Below are 24,938 nucleotides of genomic sequence, written 5' to 3' on the forward strand. Positions count from 1 at the left end.
ATATATATATATATATATATATATATATATATATATATATATATATATATGCACATACACACACACAGACACACATATATATGATATATGTAAGATATATGTATATATATGTATATATGTGTATATATATATAATGTAATATATTAATGTTTATTTTTAGAGGGAGAGAGCACACGTGTGTGGAAGGGGCCAAGAGGAGAGAGAGGATCCCAAGCAGGCCCCACTTGTCAGCACAAAGCCCCACACAGGGCTTGATCTCATAAACCCTAACCACAAAATCATGACCTGAGCCAAAATTAAGAGTTGGACACTTAAGCAACTGAGCCACTCAGGAGTCCCTGATCTGAGTAGATTTTGAGATGATAGTCACTCTAGCTCTGAGAAGACTGGGGAATGTCCTCTCTTCTCAGTCCTTGTGAGCCTCAGTTTGCTCCTTGCCTTCTCCCCTTCACTCATTCTCATTCTCTCTATCCTCCAGCTCCTCCCTCTATCCGGAAGGTGCTGCCTTCAGTCTCTTCTCAAGCTGTGGTCCCATCTGTCCTCATCTCAGAGGCCAGACCCGTCCCTGCCATCTTCTTGTCATTCCCTATCTTCCTCTGTTTTCACACTTCAGTCACTGAAGGCTGCCTTCCAAGGGAAGATCTCCTATGAACACACTAAAGGCTTTCCTGTAGAAGATCCAGGGGCTTTGCCTCCTGTACTCTCTGGGGTCATTCTCACACCTGGGCCTTTGAGATTACTCTTCCCCTGTCTCCTCTATGGGTTCCTGTTTTTTGAGTGTACCCTGGAACATCACTGTGCCTTGTGCTCTGTCTTCAACTCACTCTCCTTTCATCACACACATACAAGTTCGGTGCATCACCTCTGACTGAGGTGCATGATATGTCCATGACTTTACGTCTAGGCTGAAAGTTTCTTAGCTGAACATGTGTAGTTTCCTTACCCTGCCTGGGGCCAAAGAGAGCCTACTCTTCCCTCCACACCTGCTCTTGCTCCAACATCCTTGTGATGTGGGTAGCCTCATTGTTCCCCACTATCTCTCGGGCTCACTTTTCTCACGCGTCATTCATGTGGAGTGGGGAACTTGCGTCCTTCCCAGGTTTCCAGCCAGCATCAACCTGTCTGCACTCCCTGCCCATCTGAGTCTATAGCTTCTTCCTGCCCCTATACTCTGCCTTCTCCCACACTCTAGTCCAGAGTCTGCAACCCACCTTGGCATCTGCCAGCCCTGGCTGAAGGCTGCCCTCAGGGCCACATCTACATGCACCTCCAGAGGTAGGGTCTGCTTTCATTTTACCTTCAGGGTCAGAAATTCCTGGTGGCCTCTGGACTGTTCATTCCTCTGGATCTCATATTCATGCCTCTGCTGACACTTCCCTTCCCTTCCTGGAATGCTTTTCCCATTCCCCCCAAATCCAATCTGTTGTGTAGCTAGGGGCCATCTCCTCCAGAAAGCCTTCCCAGAAGCCCACTCCCTTTGGGAACCTCTGGTCCTGAAGTCTGGTCATACTCTCCTGGCCCTTGTCTAGACTCTTGGGCAGCTGTGTGGGCTTAGCCAGGACAGTGCTCCTCTTCCTCTTCTACATTCCCCTCGCCCTTCTTTCCTTTCTTTTTTTTATTTTCAGTGTTTATTCATCTTTGAGAGAGAGAAAGTGAGTGAGAGCAGGGGAGGGGCAGAGAGAGAGGAGACACAGAATCTGAAGCAGGTTCCAGGCTCTGAGCTGTCAGCACAGAGCCTCAAGAGGGGCTCGAACCCATGAGTTATGAGATCATGAGCCATCCAGGTGCCCCACCCCTTTCTTTTTAACCATGAGCCATCTCTAGCCACATCCTTCCACCACAGTTCCACCCTCGTCCATAAAGCCTCTCATCAACACCAGTGTGGGACACTGCAACTTTATCAGGAGGCTCTGCTGGCTGGAACCTCTTGACAGGGCAATTACAAACGAACCTCCAAGGAAAAGAACCTCTTGTGGGTGAAGAGTAGAAAAATGAACGCCAAGAGCCTTCTGACAGACTGCTGGGGCCAGGGCCCTTTGGGATTGGATTTTGTCCAGAATCTCAGTAAACAGGAAAATATCCGTTCACTTTGGCCGTGTTCATCTCTTCTCCCCAAGATCCAGCAGAGGGCAGGTGATCAACAGGGGCACTGTGGCCTGAAGGGACCGTGAGGAAAGGAAGGAATGAGTGAGAGATGGAATGAATCAGAATGAGTGAGTGAGGAGGAAAGGTATAAAGGGGAGAAGGGATGGAAGGAATGAGTGAGTGAGGGAATGAATAAGTGAGAGAACAAGGGAATAATGAAACGGGAGAAGGAAGGAGGAAATAGATTTACGGGGCACGACCCTCCCTAAAAGGCGTTGCTCCATTTATTCACTCATTCATTTGTTCAGTCCCACTAGGTGTCAGGAGCTATGCCAGATGCAGAGACGCACATTCACCCAGGTGACTGTAGCCCTTCTCCACTGAGCTACGACGGACGCCGAACTAGCATGAGAACTGCTTGGGTCAGGATCCCTACTCCCGCCCGGGCCTGGCGCCCTTCTCCTCAGCCCCCCAGTGAGGCGCCCTCCCGCCTCGGTGTGCACCCTCTCCGCGCTTGCGCAGCGCTGCCACGTGACTCGCTGAGGCCCCGCCTCGCGGCCGGCCGGCCGCCCCGCCCCCGCCTCCAGCGAGTGTGGCCTCGGCTTGCGGCAGCACCAGGTGAGCTGCGAGGCGCAGGCTGGGCGGGCTAGGTGGCTGGGAGCGCGGGCGGTAGGCGGCAGGCGGTTGCTGGGCCTAGGTGAGCAGCTCGGGGGGCGCGGGGACACAGGGGCAGGCTCGGGCCGGAGGCGCCGGAGTGGCGGCCTGAAGCTAGCTCTCGGCCTGACGTGGCGGGGGCGCGGCGGGCGGGACCCCCGGGGGGGGGGGTAGCTGGCGCTCCAAAGGTACCAGGCCTTCGCTTGTAGGCGGAACCCGCCGGTCTCCTGGTCTTTGGCGGGCCTGTCACCTGCGGCGGGTCAGAGCTCGGCCTTACCGCCGCGACCCTCGGCGCAGCGGGCGGGCGGGCGGGTTCGGCAACAGGCGGGCTGGGCGGGGCTGGACTGCTGCCACTTGGTGTGACCTTGGACCTCGGCCTGCCTGCCTCAATTTACTCTGCGGCACACCCGGGCCCTGGATCGGGGGACCCGCTGGATGCACCCGAGGCAATTTAACCTCGCCAGCCCGCGCGGTTTCCTAAGAGAAGCCGGTGATCGCGCTGTCATTGCAAAATCTCGGGGTCCCAAAGCGTCGGCCACGGATTCTGATTATTTTCAAGCATGCGCGGGCTGGAGTCTCGAGGTTGCCATCACTTAATGCCCCGGGTCCCTTTCGCACTGGGCCTCCCTGAGGCCGGGCCTGCACCATAGGTTTGGAGCGCCAGGATGCTCCAACTTCGCTTTCTGGAAGACTGGTGCCAGAGCACGTCTGAGTTGGCATCCCTGTGATAGCTCTGCTCTGTGGAAATTAGTACCCACTCCATCCTCTCTCCGACTGACCCTTTTCCCTGTATTGCAGACCTTCCTTCATGCTGCTATGAATTGGGGTTCGTTGAGTGCAGACACTGTTTTGGGGCTCTACAGAGAACTGAGGGGTGCCTGCTCAGTGAATGGTGTTGAATTGGGGCACCTGGGTAGCTCAGTCCGTTGAGTATCCAACTTGGGCTCAGGTCATGATCTAACAGTTGTGGGGGTTCAAGCCCAGCGTTGGCTCTGTGCTGACAGCCTGGAGCCTGTTTTGATTCTGTCTCCTGCTCTCCCTGGGCCTCTCCTGCTTGTGTGGGAGGGCACGGGTGCTCCTTGGCTGGCTCTCTCTCTCAAATAAATAAACATTAAAAATTTTTTTTGAATGGTATTGAGTTGAAAATTCTTTGAAAATGTTTTTGACTCTTATCTATGAGTTCATAAAAAAGCATTTTACATCTTTCAATTTGGGACATAAACCTTCCTTCCTACTCACCTCAAAAACTTTGAACAACACGGAATGGAAGGGCCTTGCTTGTGATGAGTAGAATCAGAAATGCGAGGGAGCCAGAGGGAACTTAATCTAGGGGAAGAGCTTCATGATAGAATAACTTCTGTAAAATGAATAGGAGAAAGAAGGTAACACCAAGTGAGCTCCCAGGAACATTCAAATAAACAATGGCATGGGAAAGGAACCCCAAAAGAAGTGTTGCCTTTGACTTAACTTTTTATCTTTTGAAGTTTTGTCAATTACCAAAATATAATTACACTGTGAAATGCTGTTTTTCTTTTTCTTATTTTTTAATGTTTGTTTATTTTGAGAGAGCGAGAGAGCCTGTGTGGGCTTATACAAGTGGGGGAGGGGCAGAGAGAACCGCAGGGAGCCTGACTGGGGGCTCAAACTGCTAGATCACTTGAGCCAAAGTCGGACACTTAACTCACAGACACTCCTGAAATGCTGTTTTCATCTAAGTCAACAACGTGAAAAGAAACGCTATTGGTGTGTTAGACGGTGGTTGGAATCAGGTTTGCATTTTGCTGGTGGGAGAATAAATTAGTATAACCTCTGGAGAGGGCAATTTGGCTATATGTCTTACAATGACAAATATACATTAAAATAAATATGATCCAAGAGTTCTGTATCTAGAACATTTTCCTCAGATAACTGGGTGCATATATGGCACATAAATCTAGAGGATTTTCAGTGGATAACTATTTGCCAAAGCAAACAATGGGAGGAAACCCAGATGTCTCTCTGAAAAGAATTGGTTAAATATGGTTATCCATACAATGGACTGTGGGAGATATATTAAGTTTTCATCTGCAAAAATTAATGAAGGGAGGAAATGGGGTAGATTTACAGATTTGCCTTTGAATCCATAGATGCTCCCTGGAGGGAAGGTAGAATAGTAGTTTTCTTCTGGGAGAGGATCCGGTTGGGGCATAAGTTGGAGGGAAACTTAAGTTTCACAATATGCCTTTCTGTGCCTTTTGAATTTGAATCATGTGAACATATTAAATATAAGATTGAGAATATAATTTTTAAATATTGAAATATTTCAGTACAGAAAAGTAACTTAGCCACCTTTCCTATCAGATCCTAATATTTTGCTTACTTGTTTTTTGTTTAAAAATTTTTTTATGCTTTTTATTTATTTTTGAGAAACAGAGAGAGAGAGACAGGGCAAGCAGGGGAGGTCAGAGAGACAGAGACACACAGAATCCGAAGCAGACTCCAGGCTCTGAGCTAGCTGTCAGCACAGAGCCCGATGCAGGGCTTGAACCCATGAACCGTGAGATCATGACCTGAGCCGAAGCCAGACACTTAACTGACTAAGCCACCCAGGCGCCCCTTTTTGTTTGTTTTAAAGAAAGAAAACATTTCCTTTTTCTTTGCTGGAGATAATCATGATCCTGAATACCTTTAATGTGTCTAAACTATCTTATACCACAACACCTATCTATAAATAAAATTGAATGATATTTTGTTGTGTTTTCACACTTTCTGCACTGTATTCTGTGGTGTGCTTGTTCCTTGGTGTGACTTTGAGATTTCTCCGTGTTGATGACTATAGCATAAGTTCTAGTTTGCCCATTTTTTAAAAAATGTTTATTTTTTAATTAGAGAGAGTACGAGTGGTGGAGGGACAGAGAGAAAGAGACAGAAGATCCTAAGTGGGCTCTGTCCTGACAGCAGAAAGCCTGATGCGGGGCTCAAACCCACAAACCATGAGATCATGACCTGAGCCGAAGTCAGACGCTTAACTGACTGAGCCACCCAGGCGGCCCTAGTTTGCCCATTTTAACTGATGTCTGGTGTTCTGTTGGCTCACTGTGCTGCAGCATCCATTCCTCTGAGGATCGACATTTTGGTCATGACCAAGGCTTGCTTTATGAACAAGCCTGTGAATGTGTTGCGGTTGAAGCTTTGCTCCTTCAGAGCAGGAAATTGGTTCATTTTTCTTCACCCTGCCCTCAGCACCTAGCTTAGTCCCTTAATTGTGCTGCCCAAGGAGGCAGTCTTCTTGTTGTACTGTATTCTGTACTTGTAGTAAGTGTAGCTCCCATCGATCCCTTCCCAAAGGGGCAGAAGTGCTGATGTGCTCTCAGAGGGCAGGGACTCGCTGGGGACTAATGTGTATTAGAGCAGTCAGTCCCCACTGCCACCGGTAGAGAAGGAGGCCCACTCGACTCCCTGATGGTCATGGTAGTGAGGAGCAAGCTGAGGCTTGAAGATAATGAGCTAAGTGCCCAGAGTTGTGTGATTAGCAAGGGGTACAAACAGCCATGGGGTTGTGTGATGTGGGTGAGATAAAGCCCCAGCTGACGAGTAGATAGAACAGCTGCAGTGATGGAGCATGCCTGTCATGGTCTTGGTACAGTGACTGAGGGAGAAGTGATCGAGCTAGACCTTAACCAATGGGGGGTTATAAAGAGACAGGCCTAGGTGGGAGTCTGAAGGTGTTCAGAGAATAATCCATGTCCCTTTTGGTCTAGGGGTAGTGATGGTATAGGGAAAGGAACATTTTGAGCCAGATAGTGGGGAGGCCTAAGCAGAAGGCAGCAGGGAGCCAATGCTTGAGAAGCCAGGTGGTATACTCACTGGGCATTTGGACACCCCCTGCAGCCTGAGCAGGGGAACTCAGGAGGATGGGCAGGAGGAAGCAATCCATTTGGAGTGTCATTGCTGTGGTCTGACCCAGAGTGGTGGTCATGGAGGACTAAGTGGATGGGCATCTGAGATGGGAGAGAAGGAATCAGAACTAGACGGTCTGATAGGGCATAAGGTATAAAAAAGGAAAAGAGATCAGAGAACATTGAAATCTTGGTTTCTGACATGGAGATGGTGGCTGTATGAATAAGAAAACTAGACCAGTGGAGAAGGCTGTCGGCTGGATTAGGCAGTGAGCTGGAGGTGCATTTGGCGAAAGGTGAAAGATTTACATGATCAGAAGAGAATCCAGAGTATTGTTTTTGGGAACATAAGGTAGATTCTTGGGAAAGAGAGGGAGGGCTGGCTGAAGGGAAGAGATCAGAAAAGAGGACATTGCCACGGGGCTGCATTTCAGGTCAGGAGAGGTGATTAGAGGTGGTTGGTCCTGGCTGTCTGTGTATGAGCCAGCCCGGGGTGGGAAGGAAGGAGTGGGTGGGTGAAGGTCCCAAATCCAGGAGGTGCATTGAGGGGGCCAGCCCAGGGGGAATTGAGCATGTTGGATGGGAAACAGCAGAGTCCAAAGCAATCAGGTAGAGGGGAGGGAGAGGGGGAGGCAGTAGCAAGGGGTGCTCTTGAGGTCTAGTAGTGAGGAGGGAGGCCTCTTCCTTTTGGCAAGTTTTATAGTAGAATCTATTTTTCTTTTTTGTTCTCTTTCTCTTTTTAAGTAGACTCCATGCCCAATGGGGGGCTTGAACTCAAAACCCTAAGATCAAGAATTGCATGCTTTGCCCACCAAGTCAGCTAGGCACCCCTATAATTTTTTCTCCTAAAGATACAGTACAGGGAATTGAAGAAGAAACTAATTTTGGGGAGGGGTTAGTGGTGGGGAGGCAGATGTTCACAGGCAGTGTGGCTGGTGACCCTTGGGCTCCTGCCTGCTGGCTGGGTGTGACAGTGCTATGGGCTGGAGAGTACATAGGTTGGTCCCACAGCACAGCACAGGACTGGGCGCTCCACTAACTCAGTGAGTGGCCCAAGTGTGTTTGAGGTAGGTTTGTTTTATGGGCTGGGTTTCTGAGGCTCCAATTCATGTCATTGTGCATGTTTTGAACATGCTGACTCAATTATTACAAGGTAAGCTTGAATTAAAAACATGATGCAGATGAATGCAGCAGGTCTAGTTGAAGTTACTGTGCTTGACTCAGAACCTTGGTAAAAGAAGACAAGTCCTGGACCCTCCTTTGGGTCTCCTGGTCACCACTCAGGTCTGCTGTCATTTTAATACATCCATTCGACATGATGGAACCCAATTTTGTTCTTTCTCTCTCTCCTTTTAAAAATTTTTTAAAATGTTTATTCATATTTTGAGAGAGAGACAGTGTGAGTGGGGGAAGAGCAGAGAGAGATGGAGACACAGAATTTGAAGCAGGCTCCAGTCTTTGAGCTGTCAGCCCAGAGACCAACGAGGGGCTTGAACTCATGAACCACAAGATCATGACCTGGCCGAAGTCAGACACTTAAGCAACTGAGCCACCCAGGCGCCCCTCTCCTTTTTTTTTTTTTTTTTTTTTTTTTTTAAAGTAACCTCTACACCCAATGTGGAGCTTGAACTCATGACCCAGAGATCAAGAGTCACATGTTCTACTTATGAGCCAGCTAGGCAGCCTAGTTTTGTTTATTTATTTATTTAATTCTATTTCAATGTTTATTTATTTTTGAGAGAGAGGGTACAGACCTTCAGGAGGGCAGAGAGACCAGGAGATAAAGGATCTTAAGTGGGTTCTACAGGAGAGAGCCTGATGCAGGGCTCAAACTCACAAATTGTGACATCATGACCTAAACTGAAGTTGGATGCTTAGCTGACTGTGCCACCCAGGCTCCCCTCATTTCTTTTAATGTTTATTTTTGAAAGAGAGCGCACCCACAGGAGGGCCAGAGAGAGAGAGAGGAGACAAAGGATCCAAGTAGGCTCCTCACTGTGAGTGCAGAGCCTGATGTGGGGCTCGAACTCATGAACGGTGATATCAAGACCTGAGCTAAAGTTGGGCGCTTAAGTAACTGAGCCACGAGGTGCCCCAGGTTTGTTCTTTCTTAATGGCAGAGAGGAAGAACTCTTGAGAACCTCTTCTGTGCTGGTGTTTTGAGACTCAGGTTGGTCTTACAGTGAGTCTGTGGTAGGGCCAGGGCCCCAAACGAGGTCAGTCTGTTTCCAGAGTTGCTAAAGGAGATAAAATTTAATGAAGAATCTTGGAGAAAAGGACACAGGTCATCAGGAAGGAGGCACCAGGTTCAGATGAGCAGTGGGAGGGAAAAGGGAATTCGGAGGTTTAAGACCATGGGGGAGGGGCGCCTGTGTGACTCATTCAGTTAAGTGGCTGGACTTGGGTTCAGATCTTGATCTCGACCGTTCGTGAGTTTGCGTCAGACTCTGTGCCGACTGCTCAGAGCCTGGAGCCTACCTCAGAGTCTGTGTCTCCTCTCTCTCTCTCTCTGCCCCTCCCCCACTCATGCTCTGTCTGTCTCTCAAAACTGAATAAATGTTAAACATACACACACACACACACACACACACACACACACACACAGGGGAAGCACGGATGTGCTGGTGGGAGGATTAAAAGTGCCAGGAGCAGCAGGTGCCCCTTGGGGGAGCAGAGCTGGCCAGTCTGTGTACTTGTGTACTGCATGGTGTTGCCTCTGTGCCTTATTCCCTGTCCCCTCTGTCTTGCCAGCTGACAGCCGCAGTGGTGAGGTCTGGTGTGGTGGTCAGGATGGCAGAGGAGCAGGAGTTCACTCAGCTGTGCAAGTTGCCTGTGCAGCCCTCACACCCGCATTGTGTCAACAACACCTACCGGAGTGCACAGCACTCCCAGGCTCTGCTACGGGGGCTGCTGGCTCTTCGGGACAGCGGCATCCTCTTTGATGTGGTCCTCGTGGTGGAGGGGAGACACATTGAGGCGCATCGAATCCTGCTGGCTGCGTCCTGCGATTACTTCAGGTGAGTTACGTCACGTGTTCTGTTCTTACCAGGTAATCCTGGCTCCACTAGGTAATCGTGTTGGCACCCACAGTGTCCCGGTGGGCAGGACCAGCCAGAAGCCGCCAAGTCCCCTGCTTCTCCCCGAGCTTCTCCCACTGTTTGTTGTGATGACTCCCCAACAGTGAGTGGGACAGAGGGGTTTTCGAATCTGTTTTGCTTTTCTGTTTTTTTTTAATGTTTATATATTTTTGAGAGAGAGAGAGAGAGACAGAGACAGAGACAGAGACAGAGCCTGGGTGGGGGAGGGGCAGAGAGCGAGACACAGAATCCCAAGCAGGCTCCAGGCTGAGCTCTCAGTGCAGAGCCCAATACCGGGCTTGAACTCATGAACCATGAGACATGACCTGAGCCGAAGTCAGACACTTAACTGGCTGAGCCACCTAGGCGCCCCTCGAATCTGTTTTTCTTTCAGCTATCCCGTTTCTGGGACACATTCTCTTTTTTCCTATTTCTCTTTTAAGTTTATTTATTTTTAAGTAATCTGTATACCCAACAAGGGATTCAAACTCACGACCCCCAGGTCAAGAGTCACATGCTTTTCTGACTGAACCAGCCAAGCACCCCACTTTTTTCTTACTTTTTAAAAGTCAATGCTTGACTTTACGTGTCTATTATATTTTATAAAATGAATTTTCTATATCTTGGTATAAAACACATTTTCTTTCTATTTTACTCTGGTTTCCCCAACATTTCATTTTGAAAAATTTCAGATCTGTGGAAAAGTTGAAAGAATTTTATGAATAGCTTAATGCCAGTTGTTATTTTGACATATTTCCTTTCTCATCTCACACACAGACACAGACACACACACACATACCCCATTTCTTTTGAGAGAGAGCATGCACTCGTGTGCATGCCAGTTGGGGGGGGGGCGGGTGGGGAAGGAGAGAGGACAGGGAGAGGGAGAGGGAGAGAATCTTAAGCAGGCTCCATTCCCAGTGCAGAGCCTGACAACAGGGCCCCGTCTCACAACTCTGGGATCATGACCTGAGCTGAAGTCAAGAGTCAGGTGCTTAACCGACTGAGACATCCAGGCGCCCCATACACGCCTTTTTAAAGATATTGTGGCACTTCATACCTTAGTCTTTTAGTGCTCCCCTCCCCCAGTGGTGTTCTTGTAAGGCTGGCTAGAAGCCCACCCGAGTGGGTGCCAAGGCCAAGGCTGAGTGGTCAATCCTGTATACATACTGTCCACATAGCCATGTGATGTGAGGAGCTGTGCCTTTATGCCCCTTCCCTGGCCATTGACCTTCTGGCCCACACCCTCTCATCTTGAGGGCCTAAGCCTCTGACCTTCCTCCTTCCCCCATGGATTCTTGGCCCCTTGGGGTTTCTCCTGGCTTCCTGCATGACCCATCCCAGCCATTGGCACACTGGGGAGAATTGATGCCTCTGCCCTCGTTGCATCCTTGTGAGATGAGGCTCAGGAGTGAACCCTAGCCATGGCTACCTGATTCCCATTTCAGCTCTGATTCTGTTTATTTTGTCTTCAAGTATTGGTTATAGTTCTCGGGTTTTTTGTTTGTTCTTTAAGGAATCTCTATTCATAGCGTGAGGCTTGAACTCATGACCCTGAGATCAAGAGTCACACACTCCACCAACTGATCTAGCCAGGCGTCCTCGATTCAGTGGAATATTTTTTCATGGCATAAGTGCCTCTTGTTCTGCAGAAGGAGTTTATAAAGAGCACGACCAGTGGTGTCCTAGGGCAGACGAGGCAGGCTTTTGTGCCCCTGCTTTTGCTATTATCAGCAGTGCTGCCCTTCTCTGCCTTTGCTGCCCTGCAGCGGTCTCTTCCTGGTCAGGCTGAGGTGCGTCTTCCTCTGGGGACCTTGCTCTTGTTGTCTTGTACCTTTTCCCAGCCTCTGCCTCTCAGGGCTGCCTCCTCCCTGCAGGAGGCTGCTGACCCTTTGGGGCCAGAGAGCTGGTGGCCCTGGATTGCCCTTATCTTAGGAGGCGCCCCCTACAGGAAGCCTCCTTTGGTATGCACTGTGCGAGGTTTAGGGATTGACTAAACCATGCATCTTGGGTCTTGGTTTTTTGGCTTGTGGTAATAACTGTCCACTGTACTCATCTTTCGGCTGCTGTAACCCTCTCCTGCTTTGCCCTGTGTACTTCTGGGCTGATTCCTGTGCTCCCCCACCCCTGTGTATCAGGTGGCTCAAGTGTTTTGTATGTGGCCTCAGGTCATATATTCCAGGGTCATAGATCCTTCCCTGTTTTCATACTGTGAATTACAAGACAGTCAACTTGACTCAGCTCAATGCCTCTGATTTTGAAAATTTGGGTAAAATTGATGATTTTCTAGAAAGTGTGTATTGATAAAACTTCATTCCTGAAACAAAGTTCTATTTTCCACAGAAGCATGAAGTCCAACCACGTCCTGAGGAGTTCTCCCTTTTATGAACAAACTCTAATGCAATTTAAGCTTTTTCAGAGCAGAGAAGAAAAGAAAGTTTCCAAATTTTTAAAAGAGAGTTATGTAACATGGGTATCAAAATTGGAGAGGTTAGCCAGCACGCAAGAAAATTATAGCTCGTTTGTGAGTGATAGCATGACGTGTTCAGTGAGACCTCAGTATAGGACCCCAGAGCGCCACTGTCCCTAATGTCACTTGCAAAGCAGCAGACCATAGCCCAGGGATGCTTTGTTTCCATGTCAGAGAATCTTTCTTACAATGCAAGCTGTCCTTAATCACTCAAAGGGGACCTTGCATGTAGCCCCTCCATAAACATCAGCATCCATTCATTCCCGCAGCTAAAATACTTTTTGAATTCATAGAAGAAAAGTTGAAAACACTGCTTTACCCCTGGCCCTTCCATAGCATCCCCCCCACCCCCACCTTGGTAACTATTTTCAAAAGTTCATCCATATACTGTTTCTTTTTGCAAATACTTGTCATGAAATTGACAAATCATTTTGTTCTGTTTTTTTTGTTCCACATTGCCAAGACATCATAAATGTGTTCAAGGGGTCTTTTAGAGCTGTTTTGGTTAGTTAATAGCTGTCCAGTGGTTGATTTTTTAGGGGGATGGGGGAAGCTCGGTTCTCTCACATTGCCATTTTTTCCCATGAGGTTTTCTTGTTTTTGTTTTTGTTTTTTTAATTTTGGTACAAATTTACTCAATTACAAAACTTGCCCTAAACTGATATGAGGCTATTATTATTATCCCACTTGGTTACTTGGAAACATTAAGGAGTTTGGATAGGAGATACTGATCTAGGCCCTGCAAGAGTATGACGTCATACATGGCATGGGTGCAGTGTTTCTCCAGTTGAAACCTTTTGAATTATGAAACACCCTTGGCCTCCAGCATTTGGACCAGGGATTTGGGGGCCTGAACAAGCTCACGTAGGGTATGTTCCTCACTGGACATCAGAGGGAGCTTACTGGATATCCAGTTATGATATCCCAGCCGTGGGGGCAGCCCTCATTATGATGCTGCAGACGTCTTTGGTGTTCATGCCCTGCACTTATTTTGTTGGTCCCCTGCTGTGATTTTAAACATGTAAGATTTGCTATCTTAATCATTTTTTTTAATGTTTATTTATTTTTGAGAGAGTGTGTGCGTGGGTGCGCACAAGCAGAAGAGGGGCAGAGAGAGAGAGGGAGACTGAGAATCCAAAGCCGGTTCTGAGCTGACGGCAGAGCGCCTGATGCGGGGCGTGAACCCATGAACTGACAGATCATGACCTGAGCTGAAGTCAGATGCTTAACCGACTGAGCCACCCAGACGCAAACCATCTTAACTGTTTTTTAAGAGTACAGCTGAGTAGTGTTAAGTGTTTTCACACTGTTGTGGAAGGGGTCTCTAGAAGTTTCTCATCTCGCAAAAATTAAATTTTGCACTAGTTTTCCATACCCCTCCTCCCATTCCGCTTTCTGTTTCTATGAATTTGACTATTCTGGGAACTTTTTTTTTAAACGTTATTTTGAGAGCTCGTGTGTGTGCACTGCGCAAGTAGGGAGAGGGGCAGAGAGAGAGAGGGAGAGAGAGAAACCCAACCAGGCTCCACTGAGCTTGGAGCCCCATGAACTTTGAGGTCATGACCTGAGCTAAAACCAAGAGTTGGATGCTTAACTTACCGAACCACCCGGGCACCCCTCTAGAACTTTTTGTAAGTGGAACCATATATTTGTCCTTTTGGGCCTGTTTTTTTTTTCACTTAGCATAATATTCTCAAGTTTCATACATGTTGTAGCATGTGTCAGAATTTCCTTCCTCTTTAAGGCTGAACAATAGTTCATTGTATGAATATACCATTTTGTTAATGCATTCATTTCTCAATGGTTACTTGGATTGTTTCTGCGTCTTGGCTGTTGGGAATAATACTGTTATAACTGTGGATGTACAAATACCTTCTTGACACCTTCCTTCCAGTTCTTTTGGATATGTACCAAAAGTGGAATTGCTGGGTCATATGTTAATTCTATTTTTAAGTTTTTGAGGAATTGCCATGCTGTTTTCCACAGCAGCTACTGTCAGTTTAACCTTCCTGCCCACAGTGCAGCGGGGTACCATTTTCTCTAGTCTCTCCAACACTCGTTACTTTGTTTTTGTTTTAGTGTTTGTTTCCCTTTTTTTTTTTTTTTTTTTTTTTTTTTTTTTTTTTTTGGTAGTGAACTATCCTAATGGGTATTCTGAGGTATGGACATCATTTTAAAAGTTTTTCCCCTTTTTAAGGTTTTTAAAAAAAATTTTTAATGTTTATTTTTGAGAAGCAGAGAAAGAGCACAAACAAGGTAGGAGGAGAGAGGGAGACCCAGAATCTGAAGCAGGCTCCAGGCTTTGAGCTGGCAGCACAGAGCCCGACGCGGGGCTCGAACCCACGGACTGTGAGATCATGACCTGAGCCGAAGTCGGACACTCAACCAACTGAGCCACCCAGGCTCCCCTTAAGTTTTTATTTTGACATAATTTCAGTGTTACAGAAAAGTGGTAAGACTATGATAAAGAATTAAGCATCCATTTTTGGTTAAAAACAACACAACCAGAAGGAGTGCATACGTATTTTTTCTTTTGGCCTTTTTTCCCCCTCCCTAACTCTTATTGTGAAAGATGTCCATAGCGTAGAAAAGCTGTGAGATCAGTGAACACCTGTGCCCTTTGCCTAGATTCGTTGGTTAACATTTTACGTTGGTTAACATTTTACATATACGCTTCAGAATAAGTTGCAGATATGACAGTTTTACTGGAAATACTTTATTGCACTTCTAAGAATAAGGGTCTTCTCTGGCATATCGTTAGTACTCTTTTAAAACTAAGAACATTTACAGCCATTCCATGATTTTATCTGATGTTGTTCATATTTAGATTCCCTAATGTTCCTCAAAATGTTTTCTGTCTCTTCCCTCCCCTCTCCATTCAGGATCTAGTCAAGGTCTACACAATGCATGGACACCCCAAAGAGTGAGTCAGAGTACCACAGAGTACGGGGAAGCACACTGAGGGTGTATGTGTGGAGTAAAATATCTGGGAATTAAACGTAATGTGTGAGTGTCAGGTCTGAGCAGGTGACCTGCAAGACTTGCAAAGAGACCCAGAGGCTGGCTTGTGAGAGGGAAGAACCAATCATGTCCATCACAAAGATGCTAGCTCTCTCTGTGTCAGTCTAGATGTGTAATGCATTCCCAATAAAAATATCAAGAGACTTGAGGCACCTGGTGGCTCAATTGCTTGGGCATTTGATTTCAGCTCAGGTTATGATCTCACGGTTTGTAAGTTTATGCCCAGCGTCAGGTTCTCTGCTATCAGAACAGAGCCTGTTTCAGATCCTCTGTCCCTCTCTCTGTCTGCCCCCCACCCCAAAGTAAATAAACATTAAAAAAATTTTTTTAAAAATGGGACTCCAGCTCACAAACAGATCTTGAGCTGAGCGAAGCCACCCAGGTGCCCCAGCATTAAAAAAAAAATTATTTTCAATCAAGAGACTTTAGGAGAGAGGGATTGCACATACTGACTATGAAGTCCAAGTTTTCAAAATCAAGCAAGGCCAGGAAATTGAGAAGGTAATGAAAGGAGACTGGCCCTACCCTACGTTAATGCATGTAACAAAATTGCAATAATCCAGGCTTCTGGTGCCTGAAGAAATGTTGGAATGTTAATGGGAAAGATGGGAGGTTTGAACAGTCACAAGCCTACCACGAACTTTGTGTGTGATAAAGATGGAATCCCAAGTCGGGGAAGGTGATGATGGGGTAGTTCTCTTGAAAAACTTAAAGTTCTGGACTCTTTTTATTTTTATTTATTAAAAAAAATTTTTTTTACATTTGTTTAGTTTTGAGAGACAGAGAGACAGAACATGAGCAGAGGAGGGCAGAAAGAGAGGGAGACACAGGATCCAAAGCAGGCTCCAGGCTCTGAGCTGTCAGCACAGAGCCCGATGCAGGGCTCAAACTCACAAACTGCGAGATCATGACCTGAGCCAAAATTGGCCACTTAACTGACTGAGCTACCCAGGTGCCCCTATTTTTATTTTTTTTAATGTTTATTTTTGAGAGAAAGAGACAGAGTGTGAGCAGGGGGAGGGCAGAGAGAGAGAGAGGGAGACACAGAATCTGAAGCAGGCTCTAGGCTCCAAGCTGTTAGTACAGAGCCTGATGAGCTCAAAGTCAGGAGCTTCGAGATCGAAGCTCCTAAGATGCTTAAGCGACTGAGCCACCCAGGATCCCCATAAAATTGGACTATTGCTTCACAGATTCGCAAAGATAAAATCAAATGGATCAACAATTTTGATTTATTTATGGTTGTCAATTATCCTTTATTGAAATATTTTACTTTGTAGGTCTTTTTTTTTAAATTATTTGTTTTTGGGGGAGAGAGAAAGAGAGCACATGAGCAGGGAAGGGGCAGAGAAAGAGGGGGACAGAGGATCCAAAGCAGGTTCTGCTGATAGCAGAGAGCCCAGTGTGGGGCTTGAACTTGTAAACCAATAAAATCATGACCTGAGCTGAAGTCAGATGCTTAACCAACTGAGCCACCAAGGCATCCCTCCTTTATGGTTCTTTTTTTTTTTTTAATGTTTATTTATTTTTGAGAGAGAGATAGAGTGAGAGATAGAGATAGAGATAGGGGCAGAGAGAGAGGAAGACACAGAATCCAAAGCAGGCTCCAGGATCTGAGCTGTTAGTACAGAGCCTGATGCGGGGCTCAAAGTCAGGAGCCTTGAGATCATGACCTGACCAGAAATTGGGCGCTTAACCAATTGAACCACCCAGGCACCTTGTTTTGTTTTTAATGTTTGTGTATGTATGTATGTATGTATGTATGTATGTATTTTGAGAGAGGCTGCACAAGTGGGAGAGGAGCAGAGAAAAGGAGACACAGAATCTGAAGCAGGCTTCAGTCTTCCAGCTGTCAGCTCAGAGTGTAACATGGGGCCGAACCCACCAACTGTGAGATCATGACCTGAGCCAAAGTCAGACCCTTAACCTACTGAGCCACCCATGTGCCCTGGATAAATGTTTTTAATGTTTTTCCCTCATAGGGAAAAGGCTTCCTAAGTTTGGCATAAAACTAACAGGCAAAAGAAGAAAATGAGAAATTTGCATTCAAAACAGACTTCTCAATGACAGAAAGCATCATAAAATCAAAAGATCTGAGGTAGAAAAAAATTTCAACTCATTCAATAAATGGCAGATTTTTCAAGTTAACAAGACAGTTAACAAGAATCTGGACTGTTCAGAAAAGAATATAGCAATGACACTTTACACCTGGCTCAGTCCAGAAGAGCATGTGACTCTTGATCTCTAGGTCACGAGTTCAAGCCCTATGTTGGGTATAGAGCATACTGAAAAAAGGAAGAAGAAGAAGAAGAAATGGCACTTAAACATTTGATGAGATTATTTGTCCTGTTCATTATAAGATTTCTTCCTTAGAAAATTGTTCGTATATAGGCCATACTGTCAAAGTATAAATGTATATAAACCCTGTGTGCCAGTAGTTGCTTTCCTAAGAATCTGGCAGGCACTTAAGCAAAATGTGATGGGGGTAAGACCATCCATCTGGTGAAATAATGGGAGGTTAGAAGTAACCCAGGTGTATCCCAGCAGCAAGGGGGTTAAATCAACTGTGATCACCTTTCCAGGAAGGGGGCAGCCCTGTGTATACCAGTAAAGAGCCATTTCCAAGATGCATTGTTAAGTCAGAACATGATGTAGAACATAAGGTGCATGCACAGACTGCCTCTGGGTGTAGGGCTGCCCTGGGAAGAGGAACTGATGGCCTGGAGCAGAGGAGGGAGGCTGAGAGGGAGACTTCCACCCTGTGGTATATTTTAGGCCGTGTGCTGCGCATATAATTTACCTAGTTGAAAATAACAAAAGGTAAAAAATAGCTACTGTGTCCTTTGTATGTTGCTGTCATATTTCAGCCCTGCCATCTCCCCTGTCTCCCCTGACCATCAGCCTCTTCCCTCTGAACAACTAACTAACTGGCTTCCCCAGGGATACTTCAGAGGCATCTCACCAATAGTGACTGTGCTGTCTGGCCCTGTTCTCCCCAAGTGCCTGTCGGCCCAGCTAACCCAGCCAAAGGCCCTGATTCCTCCAGTGCTCTCTTAGATTGTGTCCTTCAGCATGTTTTCTCTGCCACCGGGCCCTCCCCAGACCTGCAGGAACCCTCCTGCCTGAAAAGTCCACTCATACTGCTCTGCTGTGTAAAATTCCCTGATAGTGCCTGGTTACACTTGGGTTTTCATCCTGGCCCGGTCTTGACCTGGGATAAGCATGACCTGGCCCTGTCTCCCCTGCTCGATTCTTCCTTGTCTTGGCCTGGCTGCCTTGTTTACTGAACTCACCCCTGCCCCGGGACTTTGGCACCTGTTTCTTCTGCCTAGAATGCCATCTGCTGGCTGGTAAGGTGCCAGCCAGCCCCATCTCAGTTCCTGAGAGCTAGCCTGCTCCCCTCTCCCAGCCAGGTGCTCCTAGATCAGATGCCCAGTGTGTTTCTTCCTAGCATTTCTGTACTCAGAAATGCCTTATTCTTCACTTGCTGTCTTCCCTAGCAGCAAATTCCATGTAAGTAGGAATCTTACACTTGACTGTTACACCTTTGACTCTGATTAGTATAGTTAGGTGCTCAGTTAATATATTTTGAATGGAATGACTTATTATTTGGGCTGCTTCTATGATCCAGGAAGTGTACCTTGGATGCAGCAGAAAGCAAGCTGGACATTGCCCCTGTCTCCGAGAGACTCATTCGTGACACCTCTCAGCCCATGATGGTGATTTCTAGGATGGCTGCCCAGATTTGGTCAGGAGATTGTGGGCACTTTCTGTGGCAGGAGTCGGTGCTCAGAGCGCAGAGCAGGGTGTTCTGTTGCACATCACTGCTGGGTCAGCCTGCCCCCTGCTGTGGGTGTTCTCACTCTTTGTGCCCTGGGCTGGCATCCTGGTTGATAATATTTTGAATTTTTTAAAATGTTTTTTATTTATTGTTGAGAGACAGAGAGAGACAATGCGAGCAGGGGAGGGTCAGAGAAAGAGAGGGAGATACAGAATCTAAAGTAGGCTCCAGGCTCTGAGCTAGCTGTCAGCATAGAGCCTGATGTGGGGCTCAAACCCACCAGCCATGAGATCATGACCTGAGCCGAAGCTGGATGCTTAACTGACTAAGCCACCCAGAAGCCCCTGATTGATAATATTTTGGTACAACGACATTGTTTCGTGCTTTTACTTTGCAGAGGAATGTTTGCTGGAGGATTGAAGGAGATGGAGCAGGAAGAGGTCCTGATCCACGGTGTGTCCTACAATGCCATGTGCCAAATTCTGCATTTCATTTACACCTCTGAGTTGGAGCTCAGCCTGAGCAATGTCCAGGAGACACTCGTTGCCGCCTGTCAGCTGCAGGTGAGGCTGCCCTTGTCCCAGCAAGGCAGACCCAAACCCAGGGGGTGTTCCCCAGGCTCCCTGCCGGGCAGGGGCAGAAAGGGGGTCAGCAGGTGAAGGTGCCAGGCAGCTAAAGAGACTACAGGCAGGGCAGAGGCTCTCGGGTGGTAGATGGCTCAGCCAGCCCTGGGCGCTAAAGCAGAGCCGCTCCAAACACCTCCAGGACCAGCTCCTTGAGACTGTGCTCTTCTCCTGGTCCTTGCCTTCTGCCTCATCTCTCTGCCACTTAGAAGATCCTGCACGTAAACATGGGGGCTGACCCTGGGGTGGGTGGGGGATGTCCTGCGTGCCCCAGCATCCGACAAAGCTGAGCTGCTTCCGTGGTGGCTCAGGCCCTTTCTGCTCGTCCACCCCACTCGGCCTCATCAGTCTCTTTGAAACTACTTTCCTTTTTGTTGTTGAACTTTGAATAGTTGTTTTCCTACAGATCTTAGAAAGTTTTCTGAGCCTTTGACAGCATGACTTAGATTTAAGAAGGCCATATTGCCTTGGCAGTGTGGGTGCGGTCACTCGGGGCTGCGCCTGCACGCACCTTTGCCCTCAAGAGCCGTCATCACATGGTCTCCTCTGGCTGGAGAGACTTCTCGTCTTACATTTGTCGAAAGTGAAAATGAAATGCTATGCTAAGGTCATCATCCTGACCTTTTCTCAGGTCAGAGCACGTTTGGGGCCATCAGAAAGAATGCAAGTCAGGAAAACCAACCTGTGTTCCCTGTATATTCACTGTCACGTGGGCGGAAAGGGGCACTTGGCCCGAGATTGTTGGGTTGGTTTGACCACAGCTTGTCACATGCAGTGAGTAGGTGGAGTTGAGCAAGTGCTTCTGAGCAGCTTAGTGTCTCTGAGGCTGTTGCGAGGGGTAGCACGGGGTGGGCATCCCTGCTTCACCAAGAAGCCTGGGTTTTGGGGGTTTGATTTTTTAACATATTGAGAATCTGTGCAGTGTTGTTTTTTTTTTTAATGTTTATTTATTTTGAGAAAGAAAGAGAGCAAGCACGTGGGAAGGGAAGAGAGAGAGGAAAGAGAGAATCCCAAGCAGGCTCCACACTGTAAATGTGGAGCCCGATGCGGGGCTTAATCCCACATCCCTGGGATCATGACCTGAGCTGAAATCAAGAGTCAGATGCTTAATCGACTGAGCCCCCCAGGTGCCCCTGCAGTGTTGTTTTTTTGGGAGATTTTTTGGGTGAATTTTTTTTCATTTTTGTTTTAATTTTAGTTAAATCTAAGCCAGTTAACATATAGCATAGTAATGGTTTTAGGAGTAGAATTTAGTGATTCATCACTTACATATAACACCTAGTGCTCATCCCAACAAGTGTCTTGCAATGTTGTTTTTAAAGCAAGTGTTAGTTGGCCTTAAGAGTTCCAAGTCCACAGGTCCACCAGGGTCCTGTTTGTTTGTGTAGTCAGTGACCACATTCTCCCCTTGTGCTGTGCCCTGCACTAGTTCAGGATCAGACTGTTCGTGGTGTCCCCAGAGACCTGGATCTGAATCTCAGCGAGACTGTCTCCACTGGGTAACCTCCAGCAAGGGTTCCTTTCTTTGAGTCTCTTGCTTCTGCACTGGGCAGGCTTGGGGTGATATCTCTGTGAGCTTCTGCAGCAGAGGGCCCACTGCTGTGACCATGAGGATAGCAAGGACATGGCCCTGGATTCTTCAGGAGCTGCTTCTCAGGGCCACTGAGAGCTGTTTGCCCTCACTTTCTACCCAGAACCTGGTCCTCAGTGTCCTGGCCCACAATAGATCAGAAGTAGTATTTTAGGAAGATGAGGCAAAGCAGAAGGGCCTGCCAGGGGAGAAAACGGGTAGTCAAGTAAAGACTTTTAGGACTTAACAAAGCACCATGTGGGGCAGATGTATTCCTGGCACTTTGCAGGTTTTTCTTCGGCCGTCAGCTTGTGACCTCGCAAGTACTAGGTATCTTGTGAATGCAAAAAAAAAAGAAAGAAAGAAAGAAAGAAAGAAAATAAAGGTAAATAGATTTTAAACGGTTACCAATAAATTTCATCTGCCAGCAGAATTATTGTATGTGCAGTGGTTAATTTGTTGATGATAAGTGAGGTATTCACATTAAAAACAATTTTTTGTAATATGTATTTATTTTTGAGAGAGAGTGTGTGTGTGTGTGTGTGTGAAAGAGAGAGAGAGAGAGAGAGAGAGAGAGAGAGGGAGGGAGGGAGAGTAAGGAAGACACAAAAGTCGAAGTGGGCTCTAGTCTCCTGAGCTGTCAGCACAGAGACCAATACGGGGCTTGAACTCACGAACTATGAGACCAGGACCTGAGCTGAAGTCAGATGCTTAACCAGCTAAGTCACCCAGCGCCTGGAGGCATTCCCATTGTTAGAGCTATTCTAAAATCCTGTTTTCCTAAAGAACTTAGCAGTGCCTGGGCAGCTTTCCCCAGAGCCCTCCCCTCTGTCTTCTTCACCCTGCCATGTTCTCTAATCACTGGGTGAGCTCTAAGCCTGTGGTTCACTTCTCAGCTCCCACCTCAGCACTGTTCTCTTTGGTTTTCCTTCTATCCTACTGGTTCTTCTGCACAGTTAGAAAAGGGCAGGTGCCAGCCACCTGGGACGCCTGTGCTGGCTGGAGTCATGCGGGCCTCTGCCCAGGCAGGGTGGCTTCCAGCCTGTTAAGAACTGAGTGGGATTCCCAGGATGAGTGCTGGGCAGGCATCTGGAACGGCCTTCCGGGCTGGCAGTTCTCAGTCCGTGGGTGCTTCAGGGCCTTCTGGGGAAGGTGGTGGGTTCCCTGGGCCTGCGTCTTTGGCTGAGCCTGCAGTTGTGGGGGTTGTGGCAGGAGAAGAGAGCTGGATGTTTCTAGAGAGCCTGGGGAGGGGTGGGCACAAGTCCCAGGTGCCTTCCAAACCATGGGGGGCTGATGTGGTGGCCACTGTGCTGCTTCCTGGTTCTCTGGAGATTCAGTACTTTTGATCTGAAAGGTTTTACTCTGTGCCAGGTAGTTCCTGGGTACCATCTCATCTTCAACTTACTGCTCTCCACCTTAATCACAGCTCTTCTGGAAGAAGGAAACTGAGGCTCAGAGAGTTTAAGAAACTGAGGCGCAGATCTCTTTGAAACCCCGGTTTAAACCCAGTCAGTCTGCAGTGAGCCCCAGTCATCTCTGGTGTTGGGGGAGAGCAGCTATGCCAGGCCTCCACTTCAGGGAAGGTCGGGAGTGGTGGACGGGGGCCAGATGTAGCCAGTGGCTTCGTGTCCACTGCTATCCTCTGGCTTCCTCGCCCAGACTGTTCCCAGCCCAGGCTTGAATGGGGCTTGTTCTTTCCACAGATCCCAGAAATCATCCATTTCTGCTGTGATTTCCTCATGTCCTGGGTGGATGAAGAGAACATCCTTGACGTCTACCGGCTGGCAGAGCTCTTTGACTTGAGTCGACTAACTGAGCAGCTGGACGCCTACATCCTCAAAAACTTCGTGGCCTTCTCTCGGACTGACAAGTACCGCCAGCTTCCCCTGGAGAAGGTCTACTCCCTCCTCAGCAGCAACCGCCTGGAGGTCTCCTGTGAGACCGAAGTGTACGAGGGTGCCCTGCTCTACCATTACACCCCGGAGCAGGTGCAGGCCGACCAGATCTCGCTGCATGAGCCCCCCAAGCTCCTCGAGACCGTGCGTTTTCCCCTGATGGAAGCTGAGGTCCTCCAGCAGCTGCACGACAAGCTGGACCCCAGCCCGCTGAGGGACACGGTGGCCAGCGCCCTCATGTACCATCGCAACGAGAGCCTGCAGCCCAGCTTGCAGGGCCCTCAGACAGAGCTGCGGTCGGACTTCCAGTGCGTCGTGGGCTTTGGGGGCATTCACTCCACGCCGTCCACTGTTCTGAGTGACCAGGCCAAGTACCTGAACCCCCTGTTGGGAGAGTGGAAGCACTTTACTGCCTCCCTGGCCCCCCGCATGTCCAACCAGGGCATCGCAGTGCTCAACAACTTTGTGTACCTGATCGGAGGGGACAACAATGTCCAGGGCTTTCGTGCTGAGTCCCGGTGCTGGAGGTAGGCATGGGTGCTTGCCTGAGATTTGGTCTGTGGGTGACGCTGTGGTGCAGAAGTTGTGGGCCTAGGAGGCTGCTTGTGGAATGGGGTCTTGGAGGGCCGAGGCTGTAGCTTTTTGAATTAATCTAATGGCTGGTCAGGGTATGTCTGTTCTGTGGAGTAAAGTCCAGGTTAGTTTGAGAGTGAGGGCTGTGGTGAGGCAAGGAAGAGGGGACCTGGCGTGCTTCTTTTTCTGTTGTCTTCCTCTCAAACCCACTCATATGGGTCATACCCACTGTCTCGTTGGTGAGGGTCTAGGTTGTGATTGTGCACTTGAACTTGCCGAGCCCAGGAGTCAGCTTCGGAAGGAAGGCACCTATTTGCCAGGAGCACCGGGCAGGGCAGGCGCTCCTTCCATCTCGCCCTCTCTGGCTTTGACATATATCGGCTGAGGCTCCCTTTGCCAGTCAGCTCTGCTCTCTTAAGCACAGGCCTGGTGGAGGAGGGCTTCTGGTCCTCCCTCCCTCTTCTGCAGTACACAGTTCTCAGCCCACAGACCCAAGAGACCGACATCACTGAGCCTTATGCCAGGTCTTAGCACCCCTCCCTGTCCTGTTGTCAGTGGTGTTGCTGGGCATGGGGTCCCCCAAAGTCCTCTGAGGACGCAGTTTTCCAAGGGCAGGTGGGATATTGTGATGTACTATATGTGTTTTTGCCATATGTTAGGTCTATATACAGAGTTTCTGGTTCACAGCTCCCAGAACTCAGAATTTCCTATGGGAGGAAAGTGCTCATTTTGTCTTCTGTTATCTGAAGGAGGTGACTTTGGAAGCCCTCCAAGTGTGTGAGTATGAGGGGTGCTGGTTACTGGGAGAACCAGCCCTCTGATTAGAGGGTTGGAATTTCAGGCCCACCCATTGACATTGGTGGGGAGGGCAGAAGGGCTAGTGGTTGAGTAAGTCACCAGTGGCCAGTGATTTAATCAGTCATGCCTATGTCATGAAGCTTCCATAAAAACACAAAAGGGGGGGCGTTGGGAGACCTTCGGGGTTGGGGACCACTGAGTTGGAGGGGACATGGAAGCTCCCTGCTCTTTCCCCAGACCTTGCTCTATGCATCTCTTCCTGTCTGGCTGTGGCTGTTTAGATCCTTTTATAACAAACAGGTAATCTAGTAAATATGTTTTTCTGAGTTCTGTGAGCCACTCTAGCAGTCAATTAATTAAATTCAATTAGTTGAAACCAAGGAGGTCAAGGAACCTCTGATTTATAGCCAGTTGCTCAGAGGCACAGCCTGGTGCTTGGGATTGGCATTCTGAGCCAGAGGGGGTTCTTGGAACCCCCAGTTGGAGCCGGTGGGTCAGAAGTGTAGTTAATAGCCC

The 24,938-nt window shown here is 48.0% G+C and overlaps 1 protein-coding gene across 4 annotated transcripts in view; it reads left to right on the forward strand.

The window, feature by feature from the left end:
• The first annotated feature begins 2,635 nt into the window (after nucleotides 1-2,635).
• The window catches only part of KLHL22 (kelch like family member 22), a 38,090-nt gene continuing 15,787 nt past the window's right edge, over nucleotides 2,636-24,938 (forward strand). For 3 of the 4 annotated variants that reach the window (XM_029922413.1, XM_029922415.1, XM_029922416.1), the window contains exons 1-4: nucleotides 2,636-2,703; nucleotides 9,369-9,634; nucleotides 19,361-19,526; nucleotides 22,860-23,578. In XM_029922413.1, the coding sequence (XP_029778273.1) occupies nucleotides 9,408-9,634; nucleotides 19,361-19,526; nucleotides 22,860-23,578 (1,112 nt within the window). In that variant the 5' untranslated portion in view covers nucleotides 2,636-2,703; nucleotides 9,369-9,407. Of the gene's footprint in view, nucleotides 2,783-9,368; nucleotides 9,635-19,360; nucleotides 19,527-22,859; nucleotides 23,579-24,938 lie in introns of all 4 variants that reach the window. The other variant, XM_029922414.1, reaches the window with a different exon arrangement.

Source organism: Suricata suricatta, chromosome 14, assembly GCF_006229205.1.
Source record: "Suricata suricatta isolate VVHF042 chromosome 14, meerkat_22Aug2017_6uvM2_HiC, whole genome shotgun sequence".
NCBI classification, from domain to species: domain Eukaryota; kingdom Metazoa; phylum Chordata; class Mammalia; order Carnivora; family Herpestidae; genus Suricata; species Suricata suricatta.